Source organism: Stegodyphus dumicola, chromosome 10 (assembly GCF_044657685.1).
Source record: "Stegodyphus dumicola isolate Sdum_Otavi_A_Nest chromosome 10, ASM4465768v1".
NCBI lineage: Eukaryota > Metazoa > Arthropoda > Arachnida > Araneae > Eresidae > Stegodyphus > Stegodyphus dumicola.
Genome location: NC_140777.1, coordinates 84,419,154 through 84,438,362, shown reverse-complemented (window position 1 = coordinate 84,438,362; position 19,209 = coordinate 84,419,154). Strand labels below are relative to the sequence as shown.

The following is a 19,209-nucleotide window of genomic DNA, read 5'->3' as shown; positions in this document are numbered from 1 at the left end:
TCTGAGTAGTACAAAGCATGTTGTCGGTGTAAGATCAGTATTTCTGGCAAAGAGATTGCACGCCGTATAGCAGTTAAAATCACACCGAGTTGCTGCCTCAGCGAGAAATGGCAAATAATCAATCTGTTAGACGATATCTAGATGCTTTTACCCAAGGTCGAATCATTGGGAAGTTGGAGGAAGGCCACAGTGTGACAAGTGTGGCTGCAGAGTTCGAAATTGCTCACAGCATCGTTTCACGACTTTGGAGACAATTTCAAACTACAGGAACAGCTATCCGGGGGTTTAGTAGTGGTCGTCCACGAGGAACCACACCCGCAGATGACCGGTATATTGCCTTACAGGCCAGAAGAAACAGGCGGCAGACAGCGGGAGAAATCGCTAGACACATGACACAGGCGACCGGACGACCGATATCGTGTTTTACCATGGCCAGAAGACCGAACGGTGGTGGTCTGTTTGCACGACGTCCTGTACGGTGTGTACCTCTAACGCCTGCCCATCGGAGAAGGCGTTCTCTGCGGTGCCGGGAACACCGGAATTGGAGAGACAATGAATGGGGACGAGTACTCTTTACAGATGAGAGCAGATTCGGTCTGAGTAGCGATTCTCATCGCATACTCATCTGGAGAGAGCGGGGAAGCCGCAATCATCCCTCAAACATCATTGAAAGGGACAGGTATGGAGGTGGCGGTGTTCTCGTTTGGGGAGGCATCATGCTTGGTAGTCGTACAGATCTTCACATCTTCGACGCAGGTTCAGTCAACGGAACCCGTTATTGTAACGAGATTCTTCTTCCATATGTGCGTCTTTTTAGAGGCGCTATGGGTCCGTAGTTCCTTTTCATGGACGACAATGCACCATGTCATCGCACAGTAGCTGCCGAACAGCTCTTAGAGAGTGAGGATATTGAACGTATGGATTGGTCGGCACGATCTTCGGATCTCAATCCCATCGAGCATGTATGGGATTTTCTAGGCAGACGCTTGGCACCAGTAACGATTCCGGAGCTTCGATTGGCGCTGCAAGACGAATGGGCAGCAATGCCTCAACAACTCATTGACACCCTCATTCTCAGCATGGGCAGATGCTGTGCAACCTGCCTAGCAGTCAGGGGAGATCATATCCCCTATTAAAGACCGGATGTTTCTTGCTGGACATTCATCACAGGGATGTTTCGGCCTTCAGTGGCATTGCGCTCCATGCTACTTTTTCAATAAAGCTTCTTTTTATCCCTCTGATTTCTCTTTTAGTAAGTGTTCCTTACATTACTCATGTCCTTACGTATTGGGGATCTTACGGTATTAAATGTGTTGATTTGGAAAGCTTTTGTACAAAGTTATATTGAAAAAACCGTCTCGTCCTTAATTTTTGCACACCAGTGTAGCTGATTTTATTTTTAGACATTTTCTTAAAAGTTAAAAGCAATTTAAATGGCTTTTAAAAAAACTTAATATTCATATCTACATGAATAAAACCATAAAACACAGTAAAATTTAAAATCTGCTAACTAACTGGAATAACAGGTCGTTTGGATATTTGAACAATTAGGATACAACATTTTCTGTTAGCCAAGTATGTATTTAACTATGTATTAAAAGAAACTAGTGGCATACAAGACAAATACAAATATACAAGTGAAAGAAATATTTTTATATATTTTTATTTATTTTATTTTAACAAGTGTTACAAGTTTTAAAATAAAATATTTTTATTTCTGCAAAGCATGCTTTTCCACAAAATTAAAAACCTAGCAATTATTTATTATCTTACACAAGCATTCCATTTTTACTTCAAATAAAATAAAACTGAGAAATTACAACTCATTCACAAAGGCCCTACAGCTAAATACATAATCTTTTCATTCTTTACTCACTGAAAAAAGGTTATTATCTTATTTTCATAAAACAATGCAACTAATTTCTATTCACAAAAACATTTTTTATAATATATATATATATACCACCTTAAAATATGTCTATATTGTGTCATCACTTAATTATTTAAAACAACAATAAATATAATAAGCTTAATTTTACTTAGCTTAGAAAATCATACAACTGGATAAAAAGAATGTTCTGTAGTATATAATAAATATAGAACTGTAAGAAAAAATTTTAAACTACATACAAACACATATACTTAAGGAATATGCTTACAAAAACCATTTTGTCCATTTATGATTTATCTAGTTTTCAGCTATTTAAAAGAAAAGATCAACACAAACCTCAGTCCCGATTAGTCGACTTATATCACCAAATGATCTGTCAGGATTAGCAGCAATGACTGATCTTCGTACTTCACTGGCAAAAAGAATATAGCCAGTTACGACTCTTTTACAATTCTTCTAGAAAAAAGCAAAATTTATTAAATACACACTAGAGGTTAACAGCATTTACAGAAAATTATAATGTGAACTTTATACACGGAAAAAAATCTAATACAAAATATGATTCATAAGATTCAGATACAAAGATCTAAAATACTATTACATACAATACTACATAAAATTTTATACAATTTAAATGTACTTGACAAAAAATTAAATGTGCAGATAATATGACTATAAAAGGAAAATACAACCTTTTTATCTAATTTAATTTTATTTTAAAAAACTAATTCGGGCAAATTTTCTTACAAATTCAACATTAAACTTCCATGGCTTGAGCTAATTTTCAGGTATTGTCACTACAGGTTACCTATCACCCATGAACCATGATTGCACTAAGGAAACTGTTAATATTACATACTAAACAATATGAAATGCAGCAGTACATAAACAAATAAAAAAAAAAACTATACTTAATTCTATTACACTACCAGATTATTATATTAAATTATACATTATCAGAAAAATGCACAATGTATGTGCATACTATTTGCATTTTTCTTAACACGGGGCATTTTTATTTAATTTTCAATAATTACTCATCAATTTAGGTGCTATATATATATAGATTATATTATCTCCTAATATAAATTTCTTTAGTAAATAAATTATTATTATCTTACTTTGCAGCTATTGTGGAAGTATTAGAAAAACTTGGTTTCGAACTAAGCGAATTTAAGATCATTCAACATTTGATATATATATCAAGGAGTGCAAGATTGTGCCTGTCATTGGCAACAGCCTTGAGCAGCATACAGATGGCAGTATTACTTTGCTCAGTTCCATCCCCAATTTCGATGGAGAACATCTAAGGAGGTCAAGTCCAACGCTTTCCGACTCCTCTTTCCCTACCATCAAACTCTCGGGAGAACTTCCAGTTTGTTGCATATTTAGAGTCCCCCCCCCACATACAGCAAAAACACTACACATTTACAAACACTGATGCCTTCTTCGGGAATTGAACCTGGGCTCTTCAGTATGGCAGTCAGCATAACTAACCACTATCTTGTTGGAAAACACACATATATATATATTCCATGTTCTGTATACTGCAGGGGGAGGGAGAGTTTTATATCTCCCGTTCTACTGGACCAATTGATGAAATTTGAATTTCGTTTTTCAAATCTCGAAAGTTTGACACAGGATATATATTGGACTTATATATAGTATTGTTCTAACACAGGTAATTCGACACAAAATAGTACTTTTTTGAAATAACATACAAATTTTTATTTTACATGTTTTGATCCTACAATTTAAAGTATGCCTAAATATTAAATTTTGTTAAATTTGGCGTGAAATTTACAGAGAAATTCACAAATTTATCTTGGCATATTTTTTTGTGTTTGTGCCCAGAATAATTCATTTGCTGAACTTCTTAATATATGACAACCCATTTCCTTTCCCTTCCATTGTGCATGAGCGGGAAAGAAAGTCACATTGTTCCTCCTTTCAAATAATTTTAACAAAGTGCCTAAACCACATTTGATGTTATTATCGCTTTCAACAAATATGTCAAATTTTAAAATGAGCCGATATATAAATTCACGTATATCTTCAGAAATTTTCAATAAAAAATTGTAATTTTTTGCAGGTATGCTTAGAAATACATCTACTTTAAGACGATGATAAAAATTTTATAAATTATAATTCAAAATATTTTTATAAAAATTACTTAAAAATACAAATTTAAAAAATAAATCATAAAAAATGGCAGAATTTTATTCGGAATGAACCTTGTTTTTGAAATGTGAAAGGAAGAATCAAATAAGTTTAATAAAAAAAGATATATTAATAAATATATACCAAACTCAATTAACATTGAGAAGCTAAAATTTTGAGAGCTAATTTTTTTAAAAACTACTAGGGCGATTTTTACAAAACTTGGCACTTTGGCATAATTTGAGTCATATAATCAAATTATGGAAAAAAACTGGCATGTCATTTCAGAAGAACTCTGTTTTTGTGTCAAAATACTTATATTAGAACAATGCTACATATTAATCTAATACATATCCTAAGTCATGTTAATTTCGTCAATCACCCCAGTAGAACAGGAGATATATAACTGTCCCATTTAAACATAAATAGATATAAAAAAGTTAAAAGAGCCATACAAAAATGCATATATAAAAATACTTGAAATTATTTATGTTTAGCAATAAGTTTTACATTTGACACCTAAGCATAAAAAATTATATTAAATATGTACATATATTAAGAATAAAATTTTGGTTATTTGACTCTTCTTAGTTACTTGATATATCCAATCCTCTTAAAAATCGCATAAAAGACAAAATTTTTTTTGCTAAAAATAATTACAGCTATTGCAAGATTCTATTACTGTACTAGTCAATTTCCTTTTGTTATATAATAATTTTTTAACTTTTGATTAAAAAAAATAAAATAAAGCCGGAGGAGCTCAAATAATAATAAATACCTCAATCTCTTCCATTGATTTCAAATATTTTTAACACAAGACATGAAAAGTAGCCTGGCTAGGTATTGTGGTCTAAATTCAACTAGAACTTAGCTGTATCTTTTAATGTCAGTGGCAGATTGGAGGAGGTGTGAGAAAATAATTTTAATCTTTCCAAAAGGAAAAAGAATATTTTTTAGCCCTAGACTATTTTTCACAATCAAGGTCAGAAGGAAGAGGGAGAAAAACAGAAGCTTTCATCTCATGTCAATATATATCATCTACAGTTAGTAAACATATGCTAATACAGTTCAGATCATATTAGATAAATGGGCCCACCAGCGGCCGAGCGGTAAAAGTCGGTGAACACTGGTAGTTCGGTCCGAGGTTCGAATCCCGCGAACGGGCTGGCTGCATGGGTGTTTTCGTGGTTTTCCCCATGTGTAACGTGTATACGAGCCAGTTTCCCTTAGAAAGTCCTCCACGAAAGGCATCCCTCCTCTTAGGCAGATAGCCCTAGTGTGCTTTGCCATAATTAAATACACCACACCATATTAGATAAATAAACCATCTGGAGTAATATATCTTTTCCCCCTCTTTTCTTTCTTTCTTTCTTTTCTTTTCTTTTCTTTTTCTTTTCTTTTTTTCCTTTTTATTTATTTATTTATTTTTTTATTATTATTTGTAACGACTGCATGGCATATATTTTCAATACATTTAACAGTTTCATTTATTGAAATTTATGTGATGGTTTATATGGGGAGAGGGGTGAAAGAGAGAATTTATAGGAGGGCAAAAACAAAACACTAAATTAATGATTACCTTTTTAGCAGATGATAGCACAGGAGTTGCAATATCTTGCTCTGTATTAGCCAAAGGTGTGGATACATCATTTGATTCTTCATTATCAGTTTCAATGGTAGGTCTAGTCATCAATGGTGACAGTTCCTAAAACATTTCAGAAGAAAATGATGAGAATTTCATAATTCATATTTGAAGATAATCTAAAAGATAATAGCAATGTGGAAGAACAGTACTATCATTTAGTAAATCTAAGACAATCTTTTAATAACAGACAAATGTCAATAATCAAGAAATTGGGGGAGGGGGGTAAATGCGGTTTTTCTACACTCATATGGGAGCCATAACTAAACAATCCCAACAAAAAAATCATGATAAAGACACAAATATCAACAGATTTTTAAAAATGCCTTAATAAAATGAATGTTGAAAAAATATCTTCCAAGACTCAGACAGAAACTACTAAAACTTACACATCAAAACAGTTTACATACTTAAATGATCTACACAGTAATATTCCTTTTTAAATGCCTTTGACCAAATTTTTTTGGATGTCGAAAAGTTTTTATGGACTTTACTACAAAATTCTTTTCACTGACCCATGATTAACAGATATAAAATTGCTACGTGGCAAAACATATAAATACTTATACTAAACTCATCCCACCCCCCAAAAATATAACAATTGAATTTTGAAAACTTATCTAAATTAAATTTACTCTCCAAGTAGTCTCTTTCTATCCCTAAACATCAATTTCAGGACATGAATAAAATATAATCTGGAATTTTTTTAAATTAAAATATCTGCACCACCTTCACTTCAGTTTAAATTTCCTCTACAAAATCAACATCCTAAGAATGTAGAGTCATTAGGTTAATTGAAAGCAAGAGGGATTGAAAAATTAGCAAGCGCTTTCGTCAGGAATTGGACCACGGACCTCTGGAATACCAGCCCAGGGTGCAGAACCACTATACCACAAAGGCACGCTAGGAAAGTGGGAGAAATACCTTATACGCTCTCCTTTTTAAAGGGCAACTGGGGTTTTCCCAATCGCAAAATCCTGGGTTTGGAGAATCCTCATCCAACACCCTTTTAGTTCAGGCACCACTTGTAGCATCATTAGGTTAATTGAAAGCAAGAGGGATTGAAAAGTTAGCATCCGCCTTCGCCGAGAATTGAACCACGGATCTCTGGAATACCGGCCCAGGGTGCAGAACCACTACACCATGCTAGGAAAGTGGGAGAAATACCTTATAAGAATAATCTCAAAATCTATACCTTATAAGTTATAGATTTTGAGACAAAATAAATTCCACTTGAAGCCCATGTTTTCCATAATCAAAAAGATCAAAATTAAGCTCAAGTGCAATGAAGATAAATTCAGACGAAGAAAACATGCACCAGAATTCATTTGTCAAAGTTACAGTGCCAACAAATTGTTTTAGTATATAAAATGGCAGCTGAGATCCAAGATTTATTATAAAAATTATAATAATAAAAATAGCTGTGCAAGAAATAAATCTGGTTTCTTTACCACAGCAATGCACCAAGTCATAAATAATTTTAGGTAGAAATAAAACTCACAGTTGTCTTTTTTTCCCCTGCCTCCTCAACCAGTGTGATAAGACATACTGATATTCTAATCAAACCACAAAGGATAACTGACATACTTTAACTAACAATAGCACTGCAATCATATTTTCATCACCTGATACAGACCACTTCAGCAAACAATTTATCAGCAGGAATGAAACTAAAGGTTACATTTTGAGTTGTATATATTAAAAATAAATTATTAAAATGAAGCTAGATGTCTTAAACTATTTTAAGCTAAACAAAAAGTTTATCTGAGCATGAATATAAAATAATTGTGACAAGTAAAGGAAAGATGAAAAGAAAAATTCAAATAAAGTACATTTTCCTAACCAATAGACATGACTATTACACCAATTTCTAAAGAAAGGAAATGCATTTAAATACATACATATATATATATATCCTGATAGCTAGTGTAAAATTAATCAGAATGTCTATTTTTAATAAAGCAGATAATGAATTAATTATATCTTTGTGCTGAAAATATATCAATGCCAATAGACCAAACCATGAAAAAAAACTAATGTACACCCAAGATTATAAATTCTATATATAGCTTATCCAAAATATTAGCAAAAATATTGCCTACATACTACCCATTACCTAGTAAATTTAACATTAGACTTTTCCAGAGCTCTGAAAAGGGTTAATTTTAATTACCAAAAAAATTTAAGATGCTTGAGAAAGAAATATTTTTTCCAATTTTAAGCTGAAAGGAATTATCATAAACAACATGATAAAATTAAAATATTATAATTAGTATAGACAAGAAAGTACTTGCAAAAGACAAAAAAATAATTGCTAACAGTCCTATTTAATCGCAAAAACTATTCCATTAATTACTTTTCAATGATTGCAAAGCTAAAACATAAAAAAAAAAAAAAAAAAAAAAAAAAAAGTATCACTAAATAAGAAAATAAATATAACACAAAAAAATAGATCAACGCATTGACAGCATATGCAAATGAAGAAAACCACGATGCTTTAAAAATTATATGGGGAATGTAAGAAGCATGCTATATTACTCACAGGAGTACAAGGATTTATCTTCTTGGGAATAATAGGAGGTGCACTAATAACTTCAGTCTGAAACAAATGTGGAGAACATGCAAAGGTGCACTGAATTAGGAAACATGCAATTCATCTGTTACAGGTCAAAGATGCATACAGGTCTGACTGATATTAAATAAAATACTTAAAACATGCACAATATTAATTCTCTATAGCTCTAATATTTTGATATTATTCTCATTCATACAACTATAATAAAATACAACAACTGAAATAATTTTAAATATTTTAATACTTGCATGCAAATACTTAATTATTAGATCAGATAAACAGTAAAATGGTAAAAATATTTATGCACAGATATGAAATAAAAATATTTCTGAATTCTACAAAGCAGACTGAACTGAAATATTAACATATTGAAAGAATGAAGTCAATGACAAAGATACATGCACTTATTTCCCCAAGACTATTTTATTTTCAAATTGAATTACATGTCATACTTAAATTATGCATTTACTCTTTTTTCCAAAAAAATGGGGGAGGGAAGAAAAGCACATAAATACATATGCAATTCTTTACTCTATTAACAAATAGTCTAGAGCTGCTTGGAATATGTAGTTTTAACATGCATGTATTTAGTTTCAAATAATATTCAGCAGAATATTTTCTTCTGTGGTGGCAGAAATTTATCATGCACATAAATATATTTTATTGGCATAGATTTATACAAATTTACACGAGCAAAAATACACTTTCTGGTAATGCAAAAACAGCAAAAGTTAATTTAAAACAATGTAATTACTATAATTTTAAAATCTAAAATATAGTAGTTGATCTTAATAATAGATATAGATTTATGTATTTAAATAGCTGTTCATTAATATATTTAAATTATTAAAATATTATTCATAGCTAATACTCAGTAAATCAAAGTATGAAGCTTTTTTCAGTCATACCAAGGATGTGAAACAGATTACAAATTTTTGTTTAATAACGCTTTTACTTCATATTCAAGAATTCTTCTTTGGACATGAAACACATACAGAACTCCAGGCTTCTTCCAGTTAAAAAAAAATAGTACTTTTACCACTTTTAAAACAAATTTGAAATTTGAAATTAACGCCAAATATCATGCTGCTTTCTTTGTTTATTTAAATCAATGATATCGTTATCGTATTTTCACAGAATGCTTCAAAAAGCATTGATTTTTATGTTACACAAATAATTTTATATGCTTTCATTTTTCTACATAAGTTTTCATATTAAAAAAATTCTACATTCTTATGTGGAGTTAACTCTCCAAGCTGAGAATACTGAGTACTATATAACAATGAAAACTGATTCCATTTCTAAAAAATCTGATGTGTACACCACAAGACTTCTTCGTACGGGATATTAAATTATATGCATTTTTTCTTGCATTTCATTTAAACTTATTGGATTGAATTACACCTACTTCGCCGACAGTGCATAAACCACAATAGAATAAATGCATTCTTTAAAATTCGCTCTATTTGTTTACCATAGTGACACTCTGGCGCTAGGTTCACTTAACAGTATTATATTTTGTTCATATTATAACTCAGAATGCACAAAATTTATATCATTTAAAGAATTATCTAATCGTTGCCACATGTTCTACTCAATACTATAATAAAGCTAGAACAATGTATAAAAGAAATTAAGCAAACAAAAAAGAAACAGTTTTTCGCAGACGATTGAGCATTTTTCGTTCAATTAATTCAGTTCTCACTTCGTGACAAGGCAAAAATATGGGGGGGGGGGAAAATCTCAAAATATCTGTATTAAAAATTGTTAAGTTTAAGTAAATCTTAAACACTTATTTCCTTGAAAAAAATTCCAGAAAGGATTAAGCATGATTTAATTCACAATAATAAATGAAGGCGTTATTTTTGTTGTTGCCAAGCTAAGTTTCTCTAGATTGGCAACAAATCCATTATCCTGCTGTTTCAAACCTAAACAAGCATAATGGCCGCCATCAAAAAAATTATTAGGCTTAGCGGCACTTAAACAACTTTAAAATTGTTAATAATTCTAAAAATATTGCATGCAGATTTACTAAAGGCATAAAAATCTTAACTGGAAGATAAGAACAACATAATTCAATCATTTTTAAAGCAAAAAATGTACAATTTACAAACATATAAGCGTAAAGAAACCGAGATAACTGAGCTGGAACTATATTTATATACGTTTGGTGTGGCCGATTGCAACCAAAATACGAGGTGCACATCTACATGTTATTGCAGTCCTGTATACAAAATTTCAATGTTTTGAGGCTACTCGTTTTTGAGTTATGCGAGATACATACATACGTTTGTACAGATGCTACGAAAAATTCTCTTCAGAATTCATTTTAAAGCAGTTTTATAATTTTTTTGGAGGAAAAGAGTCTTTTATTCTGTCCTTACGTACAGATATCATGCAAAAACATCGTTAAATTGTATTCGATAGCGGTCAAAATGGATATTTTCGTTGAAATATACTGCTTGAAACTTTTCGTGATTACAATACTTCCTTTTTACTTCGTACAAGGAAGTAAAAATAAGACTGTTGTTAGATTATTGATTGTTAAAATGTCTATAAATCTGAAGTACAAAATTGCTTTTTATTAACATTAATCAGCTAATTTAGAGATGCCAACTATTACACATTTTTCATAATTATTATCTATTTTTACGATCGGTTACAATATTAGAGACAAAAAAAAATGCCAATTTGAACAGAACAACTGCTATGTATGAGTGCACTGAAGTATAAAATTAATACCTACAATTGCACTGATATCGTATTTGATATATCATCTCGATTCCAGTGGGCTGCACTGACATGCCAATTCAACTGAAACTGCTGTACTGTCACATGCATATAATATGTGTCTTACATCAGAAATCATTCATTAAAGCCATTAAATATGCACATGAAATGATGATACTACCTTCAAAGAACATAACCAAAAAACTGAAATGCAGAAGAACTAATGAGACAGCTCTGATTGTGTACATGGCAAATTTTGTGAGAAGCTGTGCAAGTATTATAAAATGTCCCAGTCACAATACCTACGGATAATAGTTCTGTAATATTGTATCCCCCGTTTTTCTTATTTCATAACACAACAGCAATCAAGGCCAAATATGATCACTGTTACTGTTGTTGTGGAATCCACTGATAATTCAAGGAAGGGATTTTCAATATCTTGATCAATATTTCACCCTCAGAAGTATATACCTTGGCAAAACTTTGTCATCTACTTCTGATAAACTTTGTCGAGAATTGTAAATAGATTTAAATTTTCATTAGAAAAGTTCAGTCTTCTATATATCTATAAGAATGTTTTACTTGCTTTTTCTGCAAACTGCTCAAAATGTGTCAAGTCAGTTCATAGACATAAATGATAAACAATTTTTGATTCAAATGCATTGTTTTCCTCAGAGAAGCTTGAAATGCATACATTCTGTCAAACTGTGCTATGTTATGAGTGGAATTATATCACACAAAAATTCTTACATACAGTAAAAGTCTGAAATCTGGACGTCTATTACCTGGGATGATCTAAAATGTGAACCTCAAAACCACCAACAAAATTTTTTTCCAGTCGGCTTTCGGCATGAGCATTTAATTCCCCCTTCCACGCATAACAAAACATCTGGAGCGTCCTGATTCTTAATTTCATTTTGACACTAAATAAAATACCTTGTTATTGAAGAAACAATCATTTTAGCATAAATTTGTATGATCAGTAATTTGGCTTCATTGCTGCATATCTGCTTGGCATACTTCTCAAACCAAAACTTTCCACAAAGATAAATTGCTGATCTGATGCCAACCTGGCGAATCATTATTTATTATACATTCCTTTCATCCCCACATGTTTATCAAAACATGACAACTTGAGTAATGACTCATGTAGCGATACCTAAACAATTTTTATAATAGTAATTGAATAATAAAGGAGTATGGTAACCTTTTATGTTGACATTACGCTTGGCGATAATTGCAGATTTAAATCAAATGCGCTATGTGTTGACAACGAAAAATTTATCAAAAATTTCTTTCCATATGCTAAAAATATATTTTGATGATGATACCCATAGACCCAAAGATTACATTTAAGGCTATTTGAATTAAGAATAGCTGATTTGTTATTCACATAAACCCAGAACTAGCGTCAGGGCTCGTATGGCCGCACTGGAACGCACAGACCCACAAAGACTGCATCAGGTGGTAAGATATCTAGAGCCGGTCCTTGATAAGGCTTAAGTCTATGTCGGAATTTACTTATTCAAAGCTCTGATAAGCCTTAAGCATGTGCAAGAAATAGACATAAGTATAATAAATAACTAATACTATTCAGGCATAATTTGTCTCAGTGCGCGATAGAAGAAAGATAAATTTTATGGACAACTTGTCATTTAGTCGTCAAGCTCATGATGCACAGCCAAATATGTATAGTGAACGATGGTTAAATTTGATGATGATAGCCGTGAATTTTAAAGGTTTTTGGACATCGCAAAACAAAGGTGAAATTTTCCAATTAACGGATTTTGTAAAGAAATGTGGAGAAGCGGTAATAAATGAAGATGATAAAAATGGAAGTTTCTCATTGTGATGACAATGCTTCTCAACCATCAATCAATTAACAAATAGCAAAATCTGCAGTATAGTTCTTGATACAAAAAATACTGCTACTGATAGTGAAGAAAGTGACAGAGAAGTTACTGAAAATTAGAGAAAATTTCAATTGCAAGTTAGACGGAATTCTCGAAACAGCAGTTACAGGACTTCAATAATGTAACTAAACAAGAGATTATGTCTGTCTACAGAATTAAAGAGGATGATGACTATCACAGAATAATTGAAGTATTAGCACAAAAAACGAAGCAACTTAAACAACTTACATTGAAAGAAATGTTTAATAAGGTAAACAGATCAATATTATTATTATTATTTTTTTTTTTTTTTTGGGTAAATGTTGATAGCCTTTAGATCATAAATACTTCATTATTTCATAAATCACAATTTCACATTTTTAATTTTATAATTTCTACATGCCATCATACTATATTTAAACTAATGATCTAATGTCCGGAAAAATCCCATATCTGGAATTGCCGAAATCCTGACGAGTCCGGATTTCGGACTTTGTACTGTATTTGCTAATTGTCTCTTAGATTCTGTTAGCAACATAACTGAACAGTTCGAAACTTTGAACATGTTCTTTCTGATAAAAGTGCTAATTTTTTTCCAATTCACAGTTTATTAACATTAAGTCACAGACTGAAAATCCTTAACATAAACTTTTACCTTTCTGTTTCCAATGATGTACTTCGTCTACTAGAAACCAATCAATTATATAGATGGAACCAGCTCTTTTTTATAGACTTAACATGTTGAATGACACACTAATTTCACATGGCTTTCCGATCTGGCCAGCATGAATTTCTCCTTATGTGTTAAATATTTTGGTGAAATATTAATTACAGCAGACAAGTTAATGAACTTTTCAATTCTTACCCTGTCATGAACTTTAAAAATGTCAAAAAAAGCTAGGATGATGCAATGATTTTGTAAAGTGTGCTACAAAAAAAGATTTGAAAAATCTAGGTAAGCTGAAGCCAAACAACTGTACCAAAAGAATTGTGATATACTGTAGAGAATGCAATGGTTCACTTTTTATTTGCTTGAAGGGTTTCAATACGACACATCATAAAATGTGCACATAATATTTTATATATACAAATAAAATTACTTTTGTATGTTCTATATTGCATTAATTTCTTCACACCATTTTAGTAACGATGACAGCCCTAAGAAATTTAAAAACATTGAAGAAAATTTACTCGAATTACGTGTTTCTAGTAATCTTGGTTTAGGCGGCCACCACATGGAATTAAGTGTGTTAAAAAGCAAATTTTTTTTAACTTGCAGCCTTTAAAGCTGAAGCTAATGATGAATCAATTTTTAATGTTTCAAAAAGGAAAAGCCAGAAAGTTGATCCTTATCTGGTAACTAGTGCGAGACTAGAACTCGCACACCTTGAAAAAAAAAAAAAAATAAAAATAAAAAAACTACAGCTTCACAAAAGACAGCTTTATTCCAATATAAAGCTTTCCCAAGAAAATGTCCATCAACAGTGATTTTCAAATTATGCAGAAGTGTAGGTATGTGGGACACTACAATTTCATCACTGGTCATACAGGCATACTCCTGCCACACTGATAGTTCTGCCCAAATTTTGAGGAAGAATACCTGAAGAGCACCCCTATTTCTCTACATCAACCTCTTGAGAAGACTTTCAACTTGCCATGGCAAGCTTATAAATAATCATGCTTTTCCGGGGCTCAGACCGTGGCCTTCGAGATAACATGGCCTGGTTAGCTACAAGTGACGTCACGAAAGGCGTCCGATCCTTCCGTGACTTTCTTTGCTTCAGATTTGAATGCGAGCATTTCGTTCAATGTTTAGAGTTTTTGTTTTTAATAATGCATAATAATTAAATTTCCAGAGACTTGAAAACGTATATAAAAGGTCGTATATTCATTTGCAGTTAAGATTAATAACTTAATAAATATTATTTTTAAGGAATATTCATGAAATTTTCTATGCCATGTTTTAGGTTATCTTGTGCATTTTTTTTACACTGTATTGTAATAATTTGTTAGGATACACTCAAAAAAGAAAGTTTTGAAATAAATAAGAAGGCTGTTATTTATTAGCATAAAAAATGTCTTTACAGTTTGAGAAGGAGAGGAATGAAAAAATTTAGAAATATAAATAATTCACTAACAAAAGTAAATATAATTTAGCGAATTAAAAGACATAAAAAATAATTTTTTCTTAAAACTATAAATATTTCAGAGCTTCCAAACATTATGCAAATATATTTTTAATTCATTTAAATTACTATCTAATAAAATGAACAGAAAAGCCACAGAAAAAATTTAAATCTCAAAACTTTGTAAATTAAATACATTACAATTTTACTGCAACATTACAGAAAACGAATAATTTTCACATATTTATATGTTATCTATAGCAATAATTATAAGAATATTTACATCATTTAATAATATTTACATTATTAGTTACATGTAGATGCATAAAAAATAATATATTTACAAATAAAAGCCATCCATATAATGTTTCACAAAAGCGTAAAATCAATAAATTTGCCAATGAAAACCTCAAAACAACTATACATAGAACAAACTATCATTTCAGTCTAATTAGCAAATACTATGCAAATTGTACTAGTATACTGAAGCAATAATTAATCGCAATTGATAACTTATTTTGAAAAATTATGAAGTATTATCAAATAATAAGGAAACAGCAAAAGGATTAATAAATTTAAATGTAAAAGATACATTATTGAAAATATATTTGAACTGCATCATATTTAGTATACTAATTTAAAAAAATAAAACAATGTCATTTACATACTCATATCTTTTCATCACGTATTCTTGACTTTTTTAAGTTTCCTTTCATTGATTTTTGTATGCATATTATTTTGAAGAACTTTAGTACAATTGTTTAAACAAATATTTGAAACGGTGCTCATTATTTTTTTAAATCTGCTAGAAAAGGGAATTCCACACATTAAACAAGTTTCATGAACATCAAACATGTTAATGTTTAGTACATATATGTCGGTAAGTTTGACCAGTAAAGAATGCTGTTCAACTTCTTTACTGGTTCTTCTTTACTTTCAACTGGAACAACTTTATCTCCTAGATAAACTGCTATATCTATATGAAGCGATACAAAGACACTTTTCTCAATTTTAGGATATGGATGAAAACTGAGCAATAAAATATAAATACCAGCAACAGATTTGTGTAAAATAATATATGAAGTATCTGAAATATTTAATTTATTTGGTAACATAGAAGAAAAATCCTCAAATGATGCTATTTTGTCCTTTCTCAAAAATTCATTAGAAATATGCTTCTCCATCTTAGCTCTTTTTTCCTCCCTGCTCATCCTCTGAGGGGTTGGGACTTTCAGATAAGTATTTTGGACAACCAGAAAAAATGCATGGGTAAGCATCGTTATTTAATTTAGGATGCCCTCTACACATCTGAATAAAAGTACCTTCGTTTGTTGGTAAATAATCATAGCGAATAATATCATCTTCTCAAAATGTTTTTCACACACAACGCTGCGATCACTTGAAATAAAATTTTTCCTTGGAATTTTTTTGATCCATAAATCCCGTTTTACTGTATCTTTTGGAAATTTGAATACTGATACATATTCATTAGTGCCATCGTAACTGGATTTGCATGATGTAACGCAACATCGTGCAGGCATGATGAAGACAGCTCTACGTAGACATTGATCGTTATTCTTGTTAACAAATAAGTTAACTAGTAATCTCAATTTAAAAATGAAAATATCTTTAACAACATTACTTAAATTTAGCAATAAAAAAGACATGAATAATAAAAATATATAGCACGCAATCGATGTAATAACAAGTCTTCGCTTGCAGTGTCCACACAATGCAGTGCAAAGGGTGAAAGTTCAGACGCCTTACTTGACGTCAAATCACGTGATTCTGCAGCTGACCAGGCCATCTAATCTCGAAGGCCACGTTCAAACTCAGGCCCATTGGTACAGCAGTCAATATTGTTGGCCATCACACTGGCTGGGGAGGCAACATGCAGAAGTGGGGGATGAGAAGGGAAGCTTCATTTTCTTTTGTTCAATATGTTCAAAAACGTGTCTATTGATGCTAGCCAATAGGAAAATGAATTTGCAGCTTATCACGTCACTGATGTTGACGAGGAAGTTCTCGCTGCTTTTTGAATCGTTGTAGCATGGAAAAAAAATTCAGGACTCAAAAATGAAATTATGCTGTACAAATCTGAAAAGCTCAGCAATATTTATTTATTATTACTACTATTACTGTATCATTAGAACTCCATACCAGTGCATTAACTGAAATGATTTTTCACCACTGCACGAAGGAATCAAACTCAGTTTAGACCCAGTATTTATTGCCACATTTCTTGTGCAGAAAAATGGAATCATTTACTCACAATATGGTTTTTTACCACAATAAGTTTAGCTATGATGAGTAAGGTGTAGCAAATGCAGAAAATGGAATCACTTAAGCACAACACAATTTGTTACCACAATAAGTTTAGCTCTGATGAGTAAGGTGTAGCAAACCGTGCAACAAAAGCTGATCTTATCAGATCATAGACAGTAACATAGAGAAAGGTATCTTAAATTTTTTAACCTTTTTTTTTGGGGGGGGGGAGGGGTTTCAAAATTGTAAACAATGCTCTTTTTATGTGGTTTAACACCTAGTTTATGTTGCTGAACTCCATCCTTCCAATATGAGGAACCTTCAAGCGTCCCCATTTGTAGTTTAGTCAGGTATTACTGATAAAACTTCTCAGGGGTTGGCATCTCTACTAATTTGAAGAGACATTTCCATTTTCAATCCTTGAACAGAAAGCATGCATTGTCTAACAATAATTTATTTTCAAACTTAAGCAGGAATAACATAAGCATTTTGAACTTGCAGTATGGCATGATCATGAACAAAATAGCAATAAACTCTTATAATACTTCAAAATAAATTAATATTCCAAACAACAAGCTTCTTATTTGAATAATTAAGGTTGCACATAATTTATGAAACTTTAAAACTTAAGATTTTTGTTTGCTTAATTAAAATTAATGACATCATTATTTACTTTAAACTGCAATGAAAAAAGATTAATACCTTTTGAGGATTTATAGGCTTTCTGAAAAAGTACCATTCATCCTCAGTAACACATGAAGATAAAGGAATTTTCTAAAAAAGGAATTAAAAATATTACACATGAATGTAACCTAAATCTCATGATTATTAATTTTAAAAAAATCATAACATCTAAAAACTTCTTACACGTAAGCCTTTTGATAGCCTTCGAATTTGCCTCTCAGCTTCCATATAACGAGATTCACAAATATACACATTTTGCTCTGTTATTTCAGTAGGCCTCTCTGGAAAATAACTATAATTAAAATAAAATCTCTGAGATCTGCAGATCTCTTATGACTGACATAGAGATATTTGTACGACTATCTGTATTACTTAAATTCTAGCTGCTGAAAACTACAATGTTCTTCTAAGAACAACTTTATGTTTTCCTCCGCCTCTTCAGATCTTTAGAATTATAACAAAGATTTTATTATTTTTAAAATTTATCACTTATCATTCAATATAAGAAAAAAGATTAAACTGTTCACTTCCATTTCCCTCAAGCACTATTTGTTACACTGTGTCATACAATTTCACTTTTACATGACTAACACAATTTATCTTATAAATGGCTTATTAGTTATGATTTTGTTTCAGACATCAGCTGCAAATTATTTCACACAAATCAAGAACTGCCTGATGAAATGTTTTAATATTCCACCTTCTGCAGTTTATACAGATTTCTTTAAACAGAAATAAAGAACTTTTAAGAACCTTTACGAAACATCAATGAAAAAAGTTATAGGCTTATTGGTAAACAGAACTAAATAAATTAAAGCAACCTATACAAACAAATTCCCTATTACAATGCTATTTTAACAATAAAATACAGTATGTATCATTATTAAACAATGTAATATTTAATAAACAGAAAGTTAAAAAAAAAAAAAAAAATTGAGAATAAAACAAGTTTCCAAAAAGTTTTCAAGTAATTAACATTAAACTACAACTTTTTAAAACACTTAACATTTTTCATATAAAATAGTTGTACAGATCTGAAAGAAATATTTTTAAAAATATTCTTTAACAAACAATACAACTAAAATCAGACTCTAATGAAATTCTGCAGTTTTAACTAACAGACTATTATGCATATAATTTATTACATTGATTTTAAAAAGATAACAATTATATGCATATAATTTACTACATCGATTTTAAAAAGATAACAATTATACATTAAAAGATACAAAACATTACAAAAA

General features: G+C 31.0%; 1 protein-coding gene across 10 annotated transcripts in view; it reads right to left on the bottom strand.

The window, feature by feature from the left end:
- Positions 1 to 19,209, bottom strand: part of polybromo (protein) — a 174,135-nt gene that overhangs the window by 23,567 nt on the left and 131,359 nt on the right. For 6 of the 10 annotated variants that reach the window (XM_085825181.1, XM_085825188.1, XM_085825184.1 and 3 more), the window contains 5 exons: positions 18,149 to 18,246; positions 17,984 to 18,055; positions 8,236 to 8,292; positions 5,631 to 5,756; positions 2,228 to 2,347 (listed from right to left, as the gene is read on the bottom strand). In XM_085825181.1, coding sequence (XP_085681307.1) covers positions 2,228 to 2,347; positions 5,631 to 5,756; positions 8,236 to 8,292; positions 17,984 to 18,055; positions 18,149 to 18,246 — 473 coding nt within the window. The remainder of the gene's footprint in view (positions 1 to 2,227; positions 2,348 to 5,630; positions 5,757 to 8,235; positions 8,293 to 17,983; positions 18,056 to 18,148; positions 18,247 to 19,209) is intronic. The other 4 variants (XM_085825183.1, XM_085825185.1, XM_085825189.1 and 1 more) reach the window with 2 other exon arrangements.